This window comes from Canis lupus, chromosome 7 (genome assembly GCF_003254725.2).
Source record: "Canis lupus dingo isolate Sandy chromosome 7, ASM325472v2, whole genome shotgun sequence".
NCBI lineage: Eukaryota > Metazoa > Chordata > Mammalia > Carnivora > Canidae > Canis > Canis lupus.
The window spans coordinates 32,645,703-32,658,723 of NC_064249.1; the positions used below are offsets into that span (position 1 = coordinate 32,645,703).

At 38.7% G+C, this 13,021-nt stretch overlaps 1 protein-coding gene across 1 annotated transcript in view; it reads left to right on the plus strand.

The window, feature by feature from the left end:
* Nucleotides 1-13,021, plus strand: part of KMO (kynurenine 3-monooxygenase) — a 53,815-nt gene that overhangs the window by 29,901 nt on the left and 10,893 nt on the right. The window contains 6 exon segments of the mRNA XM_025430518.3: nt 2,295-2,382; nt 3,964-4,129; nt 7,457-7,528; nt 8,329-8,450; nt 9,742-9,889; nt 11,492-11,549. Coding sequence (XP_025286303.1) covers nt 2,295-2,382; nt 3,964-4,129; nt 7,457-7,528; nt 8,329-8,450; nt 9,742-9,889; nt 11,492-11,549 — 654 coding nt within the window.

Sequence of the window (13,021 nt, forward strand, 5' to 3'; positions counted from 1 at the left end):
AGCCTGTGAAGCTCACTCCTGCTGATCCACCAGGGACTTCAGAAATATGGCTTAGTATTTTTCTTAATTCTACTTCTTTACTTATATTCGCAAGACTATCCTTTGGATGGGTAGATGTTGGGAGGGGGTATAGGTTGCTGGATATACTCATTGATCTCAAGAAGTCCCCAAACAGCTTTTTTAAAAGTAGTATATAGCAGACCTAAGACGATTTCTTTAGAGCATCCTCTGAATCTATTAAGATAAAAATGAGAGCAAATATTCACCAGGAAGTATGTTAAGTGTTATACATGCATCAATGTATATAACCATCTCAAAAGCTCCTGGAGCTGAGAACTCCTTTTCCCTCAGCTTTAAAGACGGTGAAGGAGGCTTCCAGAGCTCCCCGGAGTAGCACCCCACACTGTTAATAAGTGTTAAATTCTGGGCTGGAGCTTGAGCTCTTACTCCAAAGTCCATGCACTTATCCCATAGAGTCTGTACCTCCAATATTACACATGAAACATCCGCTAACAGTAGGAACTACAATTTGGAAAGAGCTGATCTTGGTAGACAGACCAGAAGCTCCTGGACCTATTTTTCCTTAGAAATGTGCTGCATGGTGAGCAATTTCATAAATGCCATTAATATGTGAATAGAGTGGACGTGGACTCTCTTCGCTCTTAAACGCTGTCTGACATATGAATTCTTTCACACAGCTGTCATTCCTTTACACAAATGTGTGAACTGCCCGCTCTGCGTGCAAACACTTGCTCCTGGCTGAACAACACCTCCCCCCACCAAAGACATGGGGATAAAATCATTGCCCTGTACTTCCTGTAGGATTGTTTCATGGTTCACTACTTGAGGGGATGTTAATAATTGTAAAGCAAAGCAAGCAGGAAAAGGACATGTGGGCAAGTAAATTTGATAAATGTTGCACGAAATAAGTTTTAAAAGTTTTCTTACAGTATTTCCCAGGCTCTTTATGCTGTTGGCCTGTGTGGTGGATTTTCTAGAGCAGCTCTGTCTAATACATGGCCACAGATGCCAGCCAGCTATGTGTGTAATTTAAAACTTTATATTTACCACATTTTAAAAACAGAAAAGAAACAGTTGAGCTTAACAATATATTTGAGCCTAATATATCCAAAATATTATCATTTCAATGTGTAATCAATAGAAGATGGTTATTCGTGAGAACTTTTTTTTTTTTTGTACTGAGTTACCAAAACCCAATGTGCACAACACATCTCCATTCAGACTAGCCACATATGGCTGAGGACCAGGACTGCACAGTAAGAAAGTTCCAAGTGTCAGGATTTTACAAATGGCTTTGACTACAAACTGGTTTTTGTTAGGGGGCATATTCCAGGACTAGTGTTTGTGGAAAATTCTTTGGGATATATTAGTATACATTTAAATTAAAAATGAATCTAAAAAATTTAATTTTTTAAAAGATTGATTCCACAAACACATTTTGTGTTTATAAAAGATATCCTTAGTGGTTCACATAAACGCTGATTTCTCCAAAGTTATTTTCCAAAAGATTTCTTACACATAAATAAATCTGATTTGTAGCCTTAAGAACAATAAATAGCCTGTAATTATAGGCATCCTATCCATGAGAATTAATGGGGACAAAAATAATTTTTTACTGTTACAACAAGAATATGATGAATTCACTACCTTCTATAGATTGCCAGCAGACAATATAAAAAAGCACTAAAATAATTTGATTCTGTTTATGGAGAAGTTTTAAATCTTCTTACTCATTTCTTTGTCCCCTAAGTGTTCTGGTGTTTGATTACAAAAATAATTAGTATAAAAAAATCTATATTTGTGATGTGACTCAGAAGTCTAGAGACTTACTAAAAAGAGATAAAGAATGAGGCATAGCATGTAAAAGGGAGTTTGGCTAAGTATTTCTAAGCATAAAGTCTTAAATTAGAGGCAACTTAAAAAATATGTGATGCCTGCTTCTCTTCCAGGGTGACAATCATCACAGCAACGTAAGAGTTTGCATAATGGAATTAATTGGATTTTTTTTTTTTTTTTTTTTTTTTGGATGAGGATAGTTGATTTGTATTCATCACTTTTACTACCAAATTGTCCTGGAACATTTGCCAAATAGTGGTCAAATTACCATTTTAACTAATTCATTTTTATGTTCTTAAGAATAAATGTCTCTAAAAAAAAAAAAAAGAATAAATGTCTCTAACATACTGTTCTCAGAAAATGATTACTATTTCAATTTGAATAAGTGAAACAAGAATTGGAATTCCATTTCTATTTGCTGTTCTTTGTCTCCTCAGCTGTTGAGAAATATCCCAACGTGAAGGTGCACTTTGGCCACAGGCTGCTGAAATGTAATCCTGAGGAAGGAGTCATCACAGTGGTTGGGTAATTACCAGTCAGTCTGTTGACAGCAGAGGTGAAGGGTTGGGGTGGGGAACTGCATTTGTAAACTTTGTTCTCTGGCTTATTTGAAAGCGTTAAATGATTACTAAAAGGGATTCAAAGAATTTCAGATCAAAAACCAGCCTTGGGGGATCCCTGGGTGGCTCAGCGGTTTGGCGCCTGCCTTTGGCCCAGGGCGCGATTCTGGAGTCCCAGGATCGAGTCCTGTGTCGGGCTCCCGGCATGGGGCCTGCTTCTCCCTCTGCCTGTGTCTCTGCCTCTCTCTCTCTCTCTCTGTCTATCATAAATAAATAAAAATAAATCTTTAAAAAAAAAAAAAGCCTTGGATGCCTTCTCAATACCAACACCAGTGATTCTTCTTGATACTCAGGCTGGCTCAGGGTCCTACCATGCTCCACTCTGGTGACCGCCCTCTTCAAAGGCTCTCTGCCCTTGACACAGATGACCCTCCACTGCCCTGCGTTTCCTCTCCTCTCTCTGGAAGCTATTTATCTACTGACTCTCCTTGGCTGCCTCTGTTTCTTCTAAAGTTACTAGCCCCGTGTCCCATTCTTGGGTTGTGTCATGGATTCCCAGTCCGTTCAGCAACCACTTATAAATTCACTTTGCTAAAATGAACTTCTCGAGGCCGTGTCTCTATCTTCAGTCTCTTCACTCTCAATCCTCATTCGATCCTACTCCATGCTATTTTCCTGTTCGACATCATCATAGGTATCTCTTGCCATGATCTCAAACATATATTAAAACTTCACCATCTATTTCTCTCCAAACACGTCCACTCTTGACTTCCCTAGTGCTAACCCAAATAATTAGAATCATTCTTGGTGCGCCCTCTTCTCTGTTTCCCCCCATTAAATCTATGGCCCCTGCCCAGTCTGTCGTACTAGCTGATGGCTTCAGAGCCTATGTCTTTCTCCTGAACCTTGCGTTTCTGGGCTCTCACACCTACACATGCAGACTGCTGTGGTCACCTTTTCCTCTCCTTGTCCCCTCCCTCCTTCACTCTGCCTCCAGTTCAATATTTCCAGTGCCAGTTCCTAAATTACTATTCTTCATACATCATCCCCTCAAAGGAAAACGTTATTTTCTCTCTTTTGTCAGAAGAATGTGTTTAAACCTTTTGTCTTAACATTTAAAATTCTCTTTTTCTCCTTCCTCCTTTCCATCCCCACATTGTATTCCTTTCCTGAGTTTATCTTCTGATGCTCTCCACTCAAGCTAAGCATATTGCTCTTGGCAAGTCCTGAGAACGTCCCTGCTGTGATCCACCCCTTCCCTCACTCAGCTTTCTTCTTGAGACTCCCTCCCTTTGTGCAGAGACCTCAAGCTTTAGTCACACTTCCGTAGCCTGGCATGTCCTTATTAATCAGTACGGTGGTGTTATTTTTATTCTTGTGAGCAATACTGTCATGAGGATGACGGCTGTCATCTTTATTCTATAGCTATTGACTTCAAGTTCAAAGATATGTACAAGTAAGGAGTGGCCCTCTGAGTTGCTACTTTTTATATCCATCATCATTTTTACCATGAGACTGTTTTTTTATAGTACATTTTATTTTTCAGATCTGACGAAGTTCCTGTAGATATCACTTATGACCTCATTGTAGGATGTGATGGAGCCTATTCCACTGTCAGAACTTACCTCATGAAGAAACCTCGTTTTGATTACAGTCAGCAGTATATTCCTCATGGGTACATGGAGCTCACGATTCCACCCAAGAATGGGGATGTAAGTCCTTTCCTTTCTTTGGCTCCTCCCACAGTCCTCCCACCCTGTGGACTAGCGAAGACGTATATTCCAGTGCACTCATTCTTGGCAACATGTCTGGATGAATTCTGAGGTCTGTCATAGTCCTTTGTAAGACATAATAAGTTGGGTGTGGAAATATCCCTTTAATAATATCACTTCTCTCCTTTGCCATCAAGATACGCTTTTTTTCAGTGGGCAGGGAAGAAGAGGCATCACAGCTACCCTACTCGAAATGCACAGGGAATTAGTCTGACATAGTCATGTCATTTTTTCTATTTTTTTCCTGGGAGAAAAAAATGGGTCGGGAATCCTTCTGTGTATTAGTAATCCAGAGCTCTTATACTAATGATTATATCAAATAACAGTTATTAAATAAAGTGAAAAGCAAGCTGTTGCAAAGAGATGTCCATTGCATTTTTCGCACTTCCTGATTCTCAAGTTCAACCCTATGTGGTCGGAGGCAAACATCATAGGTATGTTTTATATTGTCAGAAGCAAATAAATGCAGGAACTTACTAAGGGAAATTAAAATACCAACAGAAGCAATAAGAAGGGACGCCTGGGTGGCTCCGCCATTAGGTGTCTGCCTTTGGCTCAGGGCATGATCCCAGAGTCCCAGGATCAGATCCCGCATTGGGCTACCTGTGTGGAGCCTGTTTCTTCCTCTGCCTATGTCTCTGCCTCTCTCTGTGTGTCTCTAGTGAATAAATAAATAAATAATCTTTTTTTTTTTAAAGGAAGCAATAAGGATCTTGGCTTATAGGCAAAGATAAATAGTGTTAGTTAAAATTTGATTTGCATATAAAACGTCTATTTTTAAGGTAAGATGCAATCTTTCCTATTTGAAATTCAGACATCTATAAAATAGTTAATTAACACCTGTTACATAACAGGTATATACCAAACTGTATCAACCAGTCAAATCCATATTTTAACATTAAATCATTGTCTATTTCTTCCTCCTGGTCACAAAATTATTTGGTAATTCTGAAGTACTAATTTTATGTTTTCAGGTGAGCCTTGTTCTCCTTGCCCAGGATCTGATCATTCTGGGTTGTAGGATAATAGGATTCTGTTGAAAAATTGCCCCAGACGTGAGTGCAATCATGCCTCCTAATGTAGATCTAAGATAGTCATATATTTGTTCTAGGTGTTCATACTTAATACAGATGATTAGTGGTTTACAAAAACTATCTACCCTTAAAGAAACACTGTTTTGACTACCAGTGGGATCCAGACCTAGGAGTATTTTAACATGGCCGCAAAATAATCCTAGGAAAACTCCCTTCCCTCCCTCTCTCTCCTTTCCTTCCTTCCTTCCTTCCTTCCTTCCTTCCTTCCTTCCTTCCTTCCTTCCTTCCTTCCTTCCTTCCTTCTTTCCTTCCTTCCTTCCTTCCTTCCTTCCTTCCTTCCATCTGTCTCTGTCTTTCTGCCTCTCCCTTCTTTAATACAATGGATTCTTCATTCCATCTCCAGGGGTTGGAGTGGGGGAGAAAGATTGGTTGAGGGAGACCATGGTTGAATATTGGGGGATTGCTCTCAAGGATTAGATGGGAAGCTCATCTCAAACCTGCTTTTGCATAGCAAGCACCTATTTTGTTCACATTTCACATTTGGAGAGACTTGAGGTAAAGGCCCAATGGATTATTGGAGACTGACCTTGGGCCTGCTCTTGAATAAAGATATCTATTAAGAGCATGACCTGGTAATAAGCTGAAATTTTAAGGGATTATTTTCTAGAGTCGTGAAATATGAATGAACACCAACACATTCTTGGCATCATAGCTGCTACATCAAAACAACATATATACCACTATTTATGTCAATGGTGAGGATAGGAGTTGGGGTATGTATTGTCTCCCAAACTTTTTATCAGCCGTTTGAACCTTCACTAATTCAATAAAACTGAAACTAAATCAGTTTCAGCTTCACTCTTCTCTTTTAGAGTTCTAAAAGGTCATAGAAGTGGTCCAAAGATAGCAAGAGGGAAAAGCAAGGACCACTTGCCTAATCAAGGCTGGTCTCCTTGCTCACACTTTCTAAACTCCTTACCTAAAACACTGCTTTGCTTGGCAAGTTCACCCTCACCCAGAAGTCCTTCACTTCTTATCTAACCTATGAATCCCTTTGTAGTTCTGACTACTCCAGCCCTACAAATTTCTTACCTGCCCAACTTTTATTTCCTATACTTCTACTTCAACGTCTGCCTATTCAACTGCACTGTAACCTTTTTGAGGCCAGAGAGTTATGCACTGACTCATTCCTGTGTCTGCACATTGAGCTTTCTTTGAGGCTCTGAGAACAAAAGGCAGGAAGGAAGACACAGAGAACTCTAACAGAATGTGAAAATGCTGGCTAGAAGCCTATGCTGTGCTTTCTGTGTTCTTCTTACCATGTAACAAACGCACATTGAAATGGTTAAAAACTGATTATATGTGCATGATACCCCTGGGAATCTCCGGGATTAGGATCAGTTGGGTCTTTGGCTTTAGTTGATCTGCCCAAGCAATCAATACTCACTCAGGCTGCTATTGGGTTGTCATGGGGTCGCTAAAAAGAGTAGACTTCTTTCTATTATTTATGTTGTAAGAAGCAAGTAGGAAGCAAGCAAACAAGGATAAGATGCTTGTTTGTAAAATTATATTTGCCCATGAAATTTAAACTTAGGACCTTTCTATTCATACAACTAAGTCCCCAAGTAATGTGAAAAATAAAGTTTAAAAATATCACACACACAAATATATGTACATATATATAGTTTATATGTGTATGTATATAGTGTGTATGTATATACATGTATGTATGTATGTATGTGGGGGGTGTCTGATTATGTGCATGGACATAAAGAGAGAAGGAGAGAGAGAGAGAACACTTCATAACTTGTTCAAATCTTGAATTTTATCTGGTATTTCGAACCCACCTAAGTAATATGAGTTTCTAAAGACAGGACAGAAAGCACCTACTTTAAATGACAATAGGTGTGGACAGCCTGGGTGGCTCAGGGATTTAGCGCCTCCTTCAGCCCACGGCATGATCCTGGAGACCAGGGATGGAGTCCCATGTCAGGATCCCTGCAGGGAGGCTGCTTCTCCCTCTGCCTGTGTCTCTGCTTCTCTCTCTCTCTCTCTGTCTCTCATGAATAAATAAATAAAATCTTAAAAAAAATAACAGTAGGTGCGCATATCACCATGTGTATGATGCTATTTGAATTGCTATGGAAACAATTACAATACCAGCAGAGTCAGCTTTATAGATAGGCTGCATTAATGTACCAATCTAACACAAATATACTTTTTCCCCCTACAGTATGCCATGGAACCTAATTATCTGCATATTTGGCCTAGAAATACCTTTATGATGATTGCGCTGCCTAACATGGTAATCTAAAATTTTTAAATGTAGTTTTGCATCTATAATTAAAGTTTTTCATTACTTTTGTATTTTGTATGTATGCCCAATTACCTTTATACTTAGCATATGTGTACCTAACCTCATTGTTTAGTCTATTTACTGATTATATCATTGAAACTATGGGATTCCTAAGGAAAAACCTGGAAGAATCCTGATTATTTATAGTGGAAAGGAGATTGAACATATATAAATGACAAATGGCACGTTGTATGTGGTAGTGCCTGTCATCTCCCCCAAAACAGAGTAGGAAGAAATGGCCTTCAAATAAAGCCAGAGAGATTCCGGCTCTACACAAGGAAAGTCCTTCTAGTCTTTGAGGTGTCTGGGACATTGGAATATAGATTGTCAAAAAAGAGGCTTGGCTGTTCTTCCATTAGACCCTAGAAACTTCTTTTGTTCGATAAATCTAACTATGTATTTCTCTAGTTGATCTTCTTCTGTCCCTTGGTAGCAATGCTAGGATCCAATGCCTCTTAGTGTTATCTGAAAAGGAACAAGAGACAGAAAAAGCAAGGAGAAATTCAATCCAACTAGCCAGTTAGTAATCCAAAGAGTATAGTGTTTGCTTGATGAAATGTTTGCTTGGTAGAACTCTAGTAAGCAGGAATCTGGGCAGCTTCTGGGGCTTGGTGGGGTTTTTCTTTAGAAGTGAGAGGAGAAAGCCAGTGTGTCTTTCCTGATGGTCTGTACATTCGTGCCAGGTGCCCCTCAGCTACAGCTAGAACCTGAGACTAGATTCTCTCACACTCTTCCTCCTCTTCTCGCAGAACAAATCTTTCACGTGTACTTTGTTCATGCCCTTTGAAGACTTTGAAAAACTTCTAACCAGCAGTGATGTGCTGAATTTCTTCAAGAAGTACTTTCCAGATTCCATCCCTCTAATTGGAGAGTAAGTTTCAAGATGTGCAAGTATACCTTTTGCTTTACTGGTTTGAGTTATTCAAAATTCAAATAAAGATCATGCACCTTACTTTAGTTTTGATTAAACGTAACTGATCCTGGACAGGAAGCCAGCCTTAGAGCAAAAGTCTAAGCGGATGTTGTGTTGTGAGCAGGGATTCTGAAAACCCCAGGCCATGGTCAGTTTCCCCAGGAAAAACAAGTCACCTGTGTCCCCCCACCCTTCTGCCTCCTGAGTAGGCTTACTCAGGCCACTGGACGTTGGTGAGCTGCAGAGCAGGGCTGTGCTTCCTGATGCTGGTGGACACACAGGTCCAAGGCCCAGCAGATGCCACGTCTGGCTCCTCACTGACTAGCTGGGTTCACTTTCCTAGTTCTCAAGGCCCTCACGGTAACATAACAGTAGATGGCAATATCTGCTCCCAAAAGTTGATGAGGACTGCAGGAGTTCATGCTTATAATTCATTCAGCACAGGGTCTGGCACTTACAGAGCCGCCCCGGCTTGTCATCTGTCTGGTTTATGACCTGCAGCCCCTCTGGCCCCTCTGGCTCCTGTCAACCCCACCTTCCCCAAGGGCTTATTTGATCTCACTAAGTGCCTCTGCCCACAGCAAGTCTCTTTAAAACTGTTGATTTTCATTTTTACCTCCAAATTCAGTGTGCCCTGATCTCTCCTTCTTTAATGTTGAGGAGAAATCTCTGCACACCACAATGTACCCCTAATGGTTCATGGTTATTTCTTGCCTCTCCAACCAGACTTAAAATTCTTGAGGGTATACACTGTTTCTCTACTTACAGCTGCCAAAAACTTCTGTAGATGCCTGGTGAGCATGAGCTGAATATCAATTGTCCGCTTCCAAATATATATAAATTAGTGTTCATTTTAATTTTGGTTTGTGTGGTTTAGTCAGACGCACAACATCTCGATTTTTCCATTAAAACCTAAAACACACCAGAATAGTTGAAAATTGCATGACCCTTACGCATGATAATAAAATTTCATCACACACACACAAATGTATTCTGAGTTCTCAAAATGCAGTCAAATTTGTCCTGGTTGGTTGTGATTAACATGGTTGCAAACAGTATAGGTAATTAGAACAATGGAATTTCAGGAACTAGAAGGGACTTCAGTTTCTTTTTTTCCTGTTTTCTTTCTGGCATTTTTGTGTGTCTCTCAGTAAAATCCAACGGTAATGAAGTCAGTACAGCTGAAAGAATTATGCAGGATTTAACACCCAATTTAACATGGTTGCATTCTAATTGTTCCCCTCTGAAGGCAAGCCCTGGCGCGAGATTTCTTTCTGTTGCCGGCCCAGTCCATGATATCTGTGAAGTGCTCTTCTTTTCACTTTAAATCACATTGTGTGCTGATGGGGGACGCAGCTCATGCCATAGTGCCCTTTTTTGGGCAAGGAATGAATGCAGTAAGTCCTTTCTCCCCAAGTAAGTCTGCCTCAACCAAAAAATCTTAAATAACAGTCATATCTAAAACTATCCCCGCATAATCTCTTAGAAAACAATCAATTCCACAATCCTACCAGCAGTTAGATTGATCACTAACTAAGGTCAAATCTTGGGTTGCTTGATCCAGTAATTTCAAGTAGGAAAAAGCATAAAGCATAAGATGGTTTTCTGTGCAGTTAGAAAATGTATCGATAGCTTGAAATTTGGGAATTTTACTGTCAAGAATTCAAGACTTAATTTGAATTTTTTTCTAGAGATTATGCATAAATATATAAATGTTAGGCTCAAAAAAGAAAAAGAGCCCAAACTGTTTTTTTCTCCACTTTTTCTTTCCAAAGGAAAGGAAAACGCAACTGACAGAGTTGAATAAGAAAATGAAATAGATTTCACATTGAAAATTACCGCTTTCATGGAAGTTTTAATTGTTCTGGCTAGACAAAAATATTTCTGAAAAGAAATAGTGCTCAAATATGAAATAGTAATTTCAAGGAATTCTAAATATAATTATTCTGTGTATGTTTGATGAATAGCTTTATAATCACAGTATTCTATTATTTTGGTGATGGAGATATATTCCAAGTATAAATAAGCTATAACCCTAATCACTTATATTTTCTACAAAGTAGTGGTAAACACTTTGTTTTATGAAAACATAAGAACACACCCATTTTAGCATAGTGAATAAGGGACTTGGCAGTTATAAGGCCCAGTTCAAATCCTGGCTCCAGAATTTATTAGAATATGTTCTTATGCAATTAACTTAACTTATCCCTACTTTTTGTCTGTAAAATGGGTTTTCAATAGCAACTATAGCATAGAAGTTCTTTGGGAATAAACGAATTAATTAAGTAAAGAATTTATAAGTGTTATTATCACAGCCAATATGGTATTTTGAATCTCTAACTTCCTATAGCATTAACAGTTTATATAGCTGACAAGTATATTTATATGCTTTAGATGTAATCTCTATAACTGATGTGAAAATATTAACTTTTACATATTTTTATATTGTCTCTAAAACTATAGTTCGAATTCCTAGAAAGTAGGAAATCTAGCTTTTGATTTTCTTCTTCCCCACTGCATTCAGCAAAGAACATTTTTAGGGTTAATTTTGTGAACTTCTTGATGTTGAAAACTTGCTTTAATCTTGGCTTAAAGGAACTAAATTAATATAAGAGTTCTATCCTTTCATTAATTGCTCTAAATGTGAACCTTAAAGACTGAATAGTTTAAATATGATTCAAATACCCATAGACTAATATAATTATTCTTGCTTCTTAAAGAAGCAATGGAATCCAATCCACATTATAAGAGCAATTTAAAATTTTTATCAAATTCCAAGTCATTATAATCAATATGATTAGGCAAGAACAAACCATAAAGTATGCAATTGATGGTCTTTTGTAATCATAATTTAATGCCAAATGTGACTAAGTAGCTGTTGTGTGCTGGTTGAAGGCAAACATCCTATGAATTATACTTACCAATGGAAAGTCTGTTCAGAATTACTCAAAAGCTTGAATTATTTCCAGTTTATTTTTCCCCATTTTTTCTTATTTTAGGGCTTCGAAGATTGCTTGGTATTTGATGAGTTAATGGATAAATTCAATAATGACTTTAGTAAGTAAAATTTTTCAAATGGGCATAGACCAGTCCTGTTGGTTAATTGGGACCTAATTCTGACCCTGGATGATCACAAGCCTATGATGCATATTTCACGTTCAGGATTATAAACTTTTCTGTTAGCAGCCTATGCCATTGTTACCCATGTCAGACAAGGAGCACTCAGAGAGGGAAATGTAGTTTCTTTTAAAGTTTGAACCGGAGGTCTGTGTAGTGATCCCCACAAAGAAAAGAGTTCCCAGGACCAATATTTGCCCAAGATATGCTCCATTTTACCATTTGCAAAGATGTGGATGGAACTAGAGGGTATTATGCTAAGTAAAGCTTATTTTTAAAAAGTCTGGCACAAAGTGAAGTTCACAGTAAATGTTTGTGATGGTGTTACAGGAAGTCATGGACACTCATGTCTGGATCAAAGACTAGAGGATCCAGGGAAAAGTTCTGGTTTTCTGGCTTCCTTTTCCAGTCATTTTGCTCCAGAGGCATTTGTTCTCCCGTCTCAGCCCCTGTGGGATTAATCTGCAAATGATAGGGATGATGGAAGGAATGGAGGGTTCATATATCAGAACATCAGAACATACTATCAACACCGGTCTCAGCTACTACAGAACAAAGATAACAAAACTGATTATGACAATGATACCCATAACTAGCATTACTGAACATTTCATATGTGTTGGGTATCTTGCTATATATTTTTTAAAGATTTTATTTATTCTTGAGTGACACAGATAGAGAGGAAGGGAGAGACAAAGGCAGAGGGAGAAGCAGGCTCCATGCAGGAAGCCCCATGTGGGACTCGATCTCAGGACTCCTGGATCACGCCCTGGGCCAAAGGCAGATGCCCAACTGCTGAGCCACCCAGGCGTCCCACTTGCTATATTTTTTAACCTGTTTTTGCATTTGGTCTTCATGGAAAGCATGGGGAATAGGCACTATTCTTGTCCCTATTTTACAACTGAGCAAATTTAAGCTCAGAGACTTAAAGTAACTCACCCAAAGTCATATAGCTACAAGTGTTGAAGCAGGGACTGGCAGCCAGGTTCTCTGACTTTTAAATAGCATCCTTAATAACCAGTGTTGATTGGCCATATGAGGGTTATATTATAATGTTAGTCGTTCATTTATCAAGTATTTATTCAGTATTTACCATTTACCTGGTTAAGATTTTGGACATGATTAAAACATGAGGCTTGCCTCTGGGAGATCACAGAATAATGATGGAGCTGATGGTTAGTTTATAAGGTGTCTTGTGTGCAGTGAAACAAATGTGTATGGGGTGGCAAGAAATGACAGAAAGGAGAAGAGCAGGTTCTAAGCAGGACTGGGGGGCCCACTGACAGTCATTTCTAAGGAGCTGTTTTCCATTTGTGAAATAAAGAAAACAATGATTTGATAACCAGTAAGTATATATTATATTAACTTTATCATAAGTTTTATTTAATCACAATAGGAAATGCCTGTGTGTT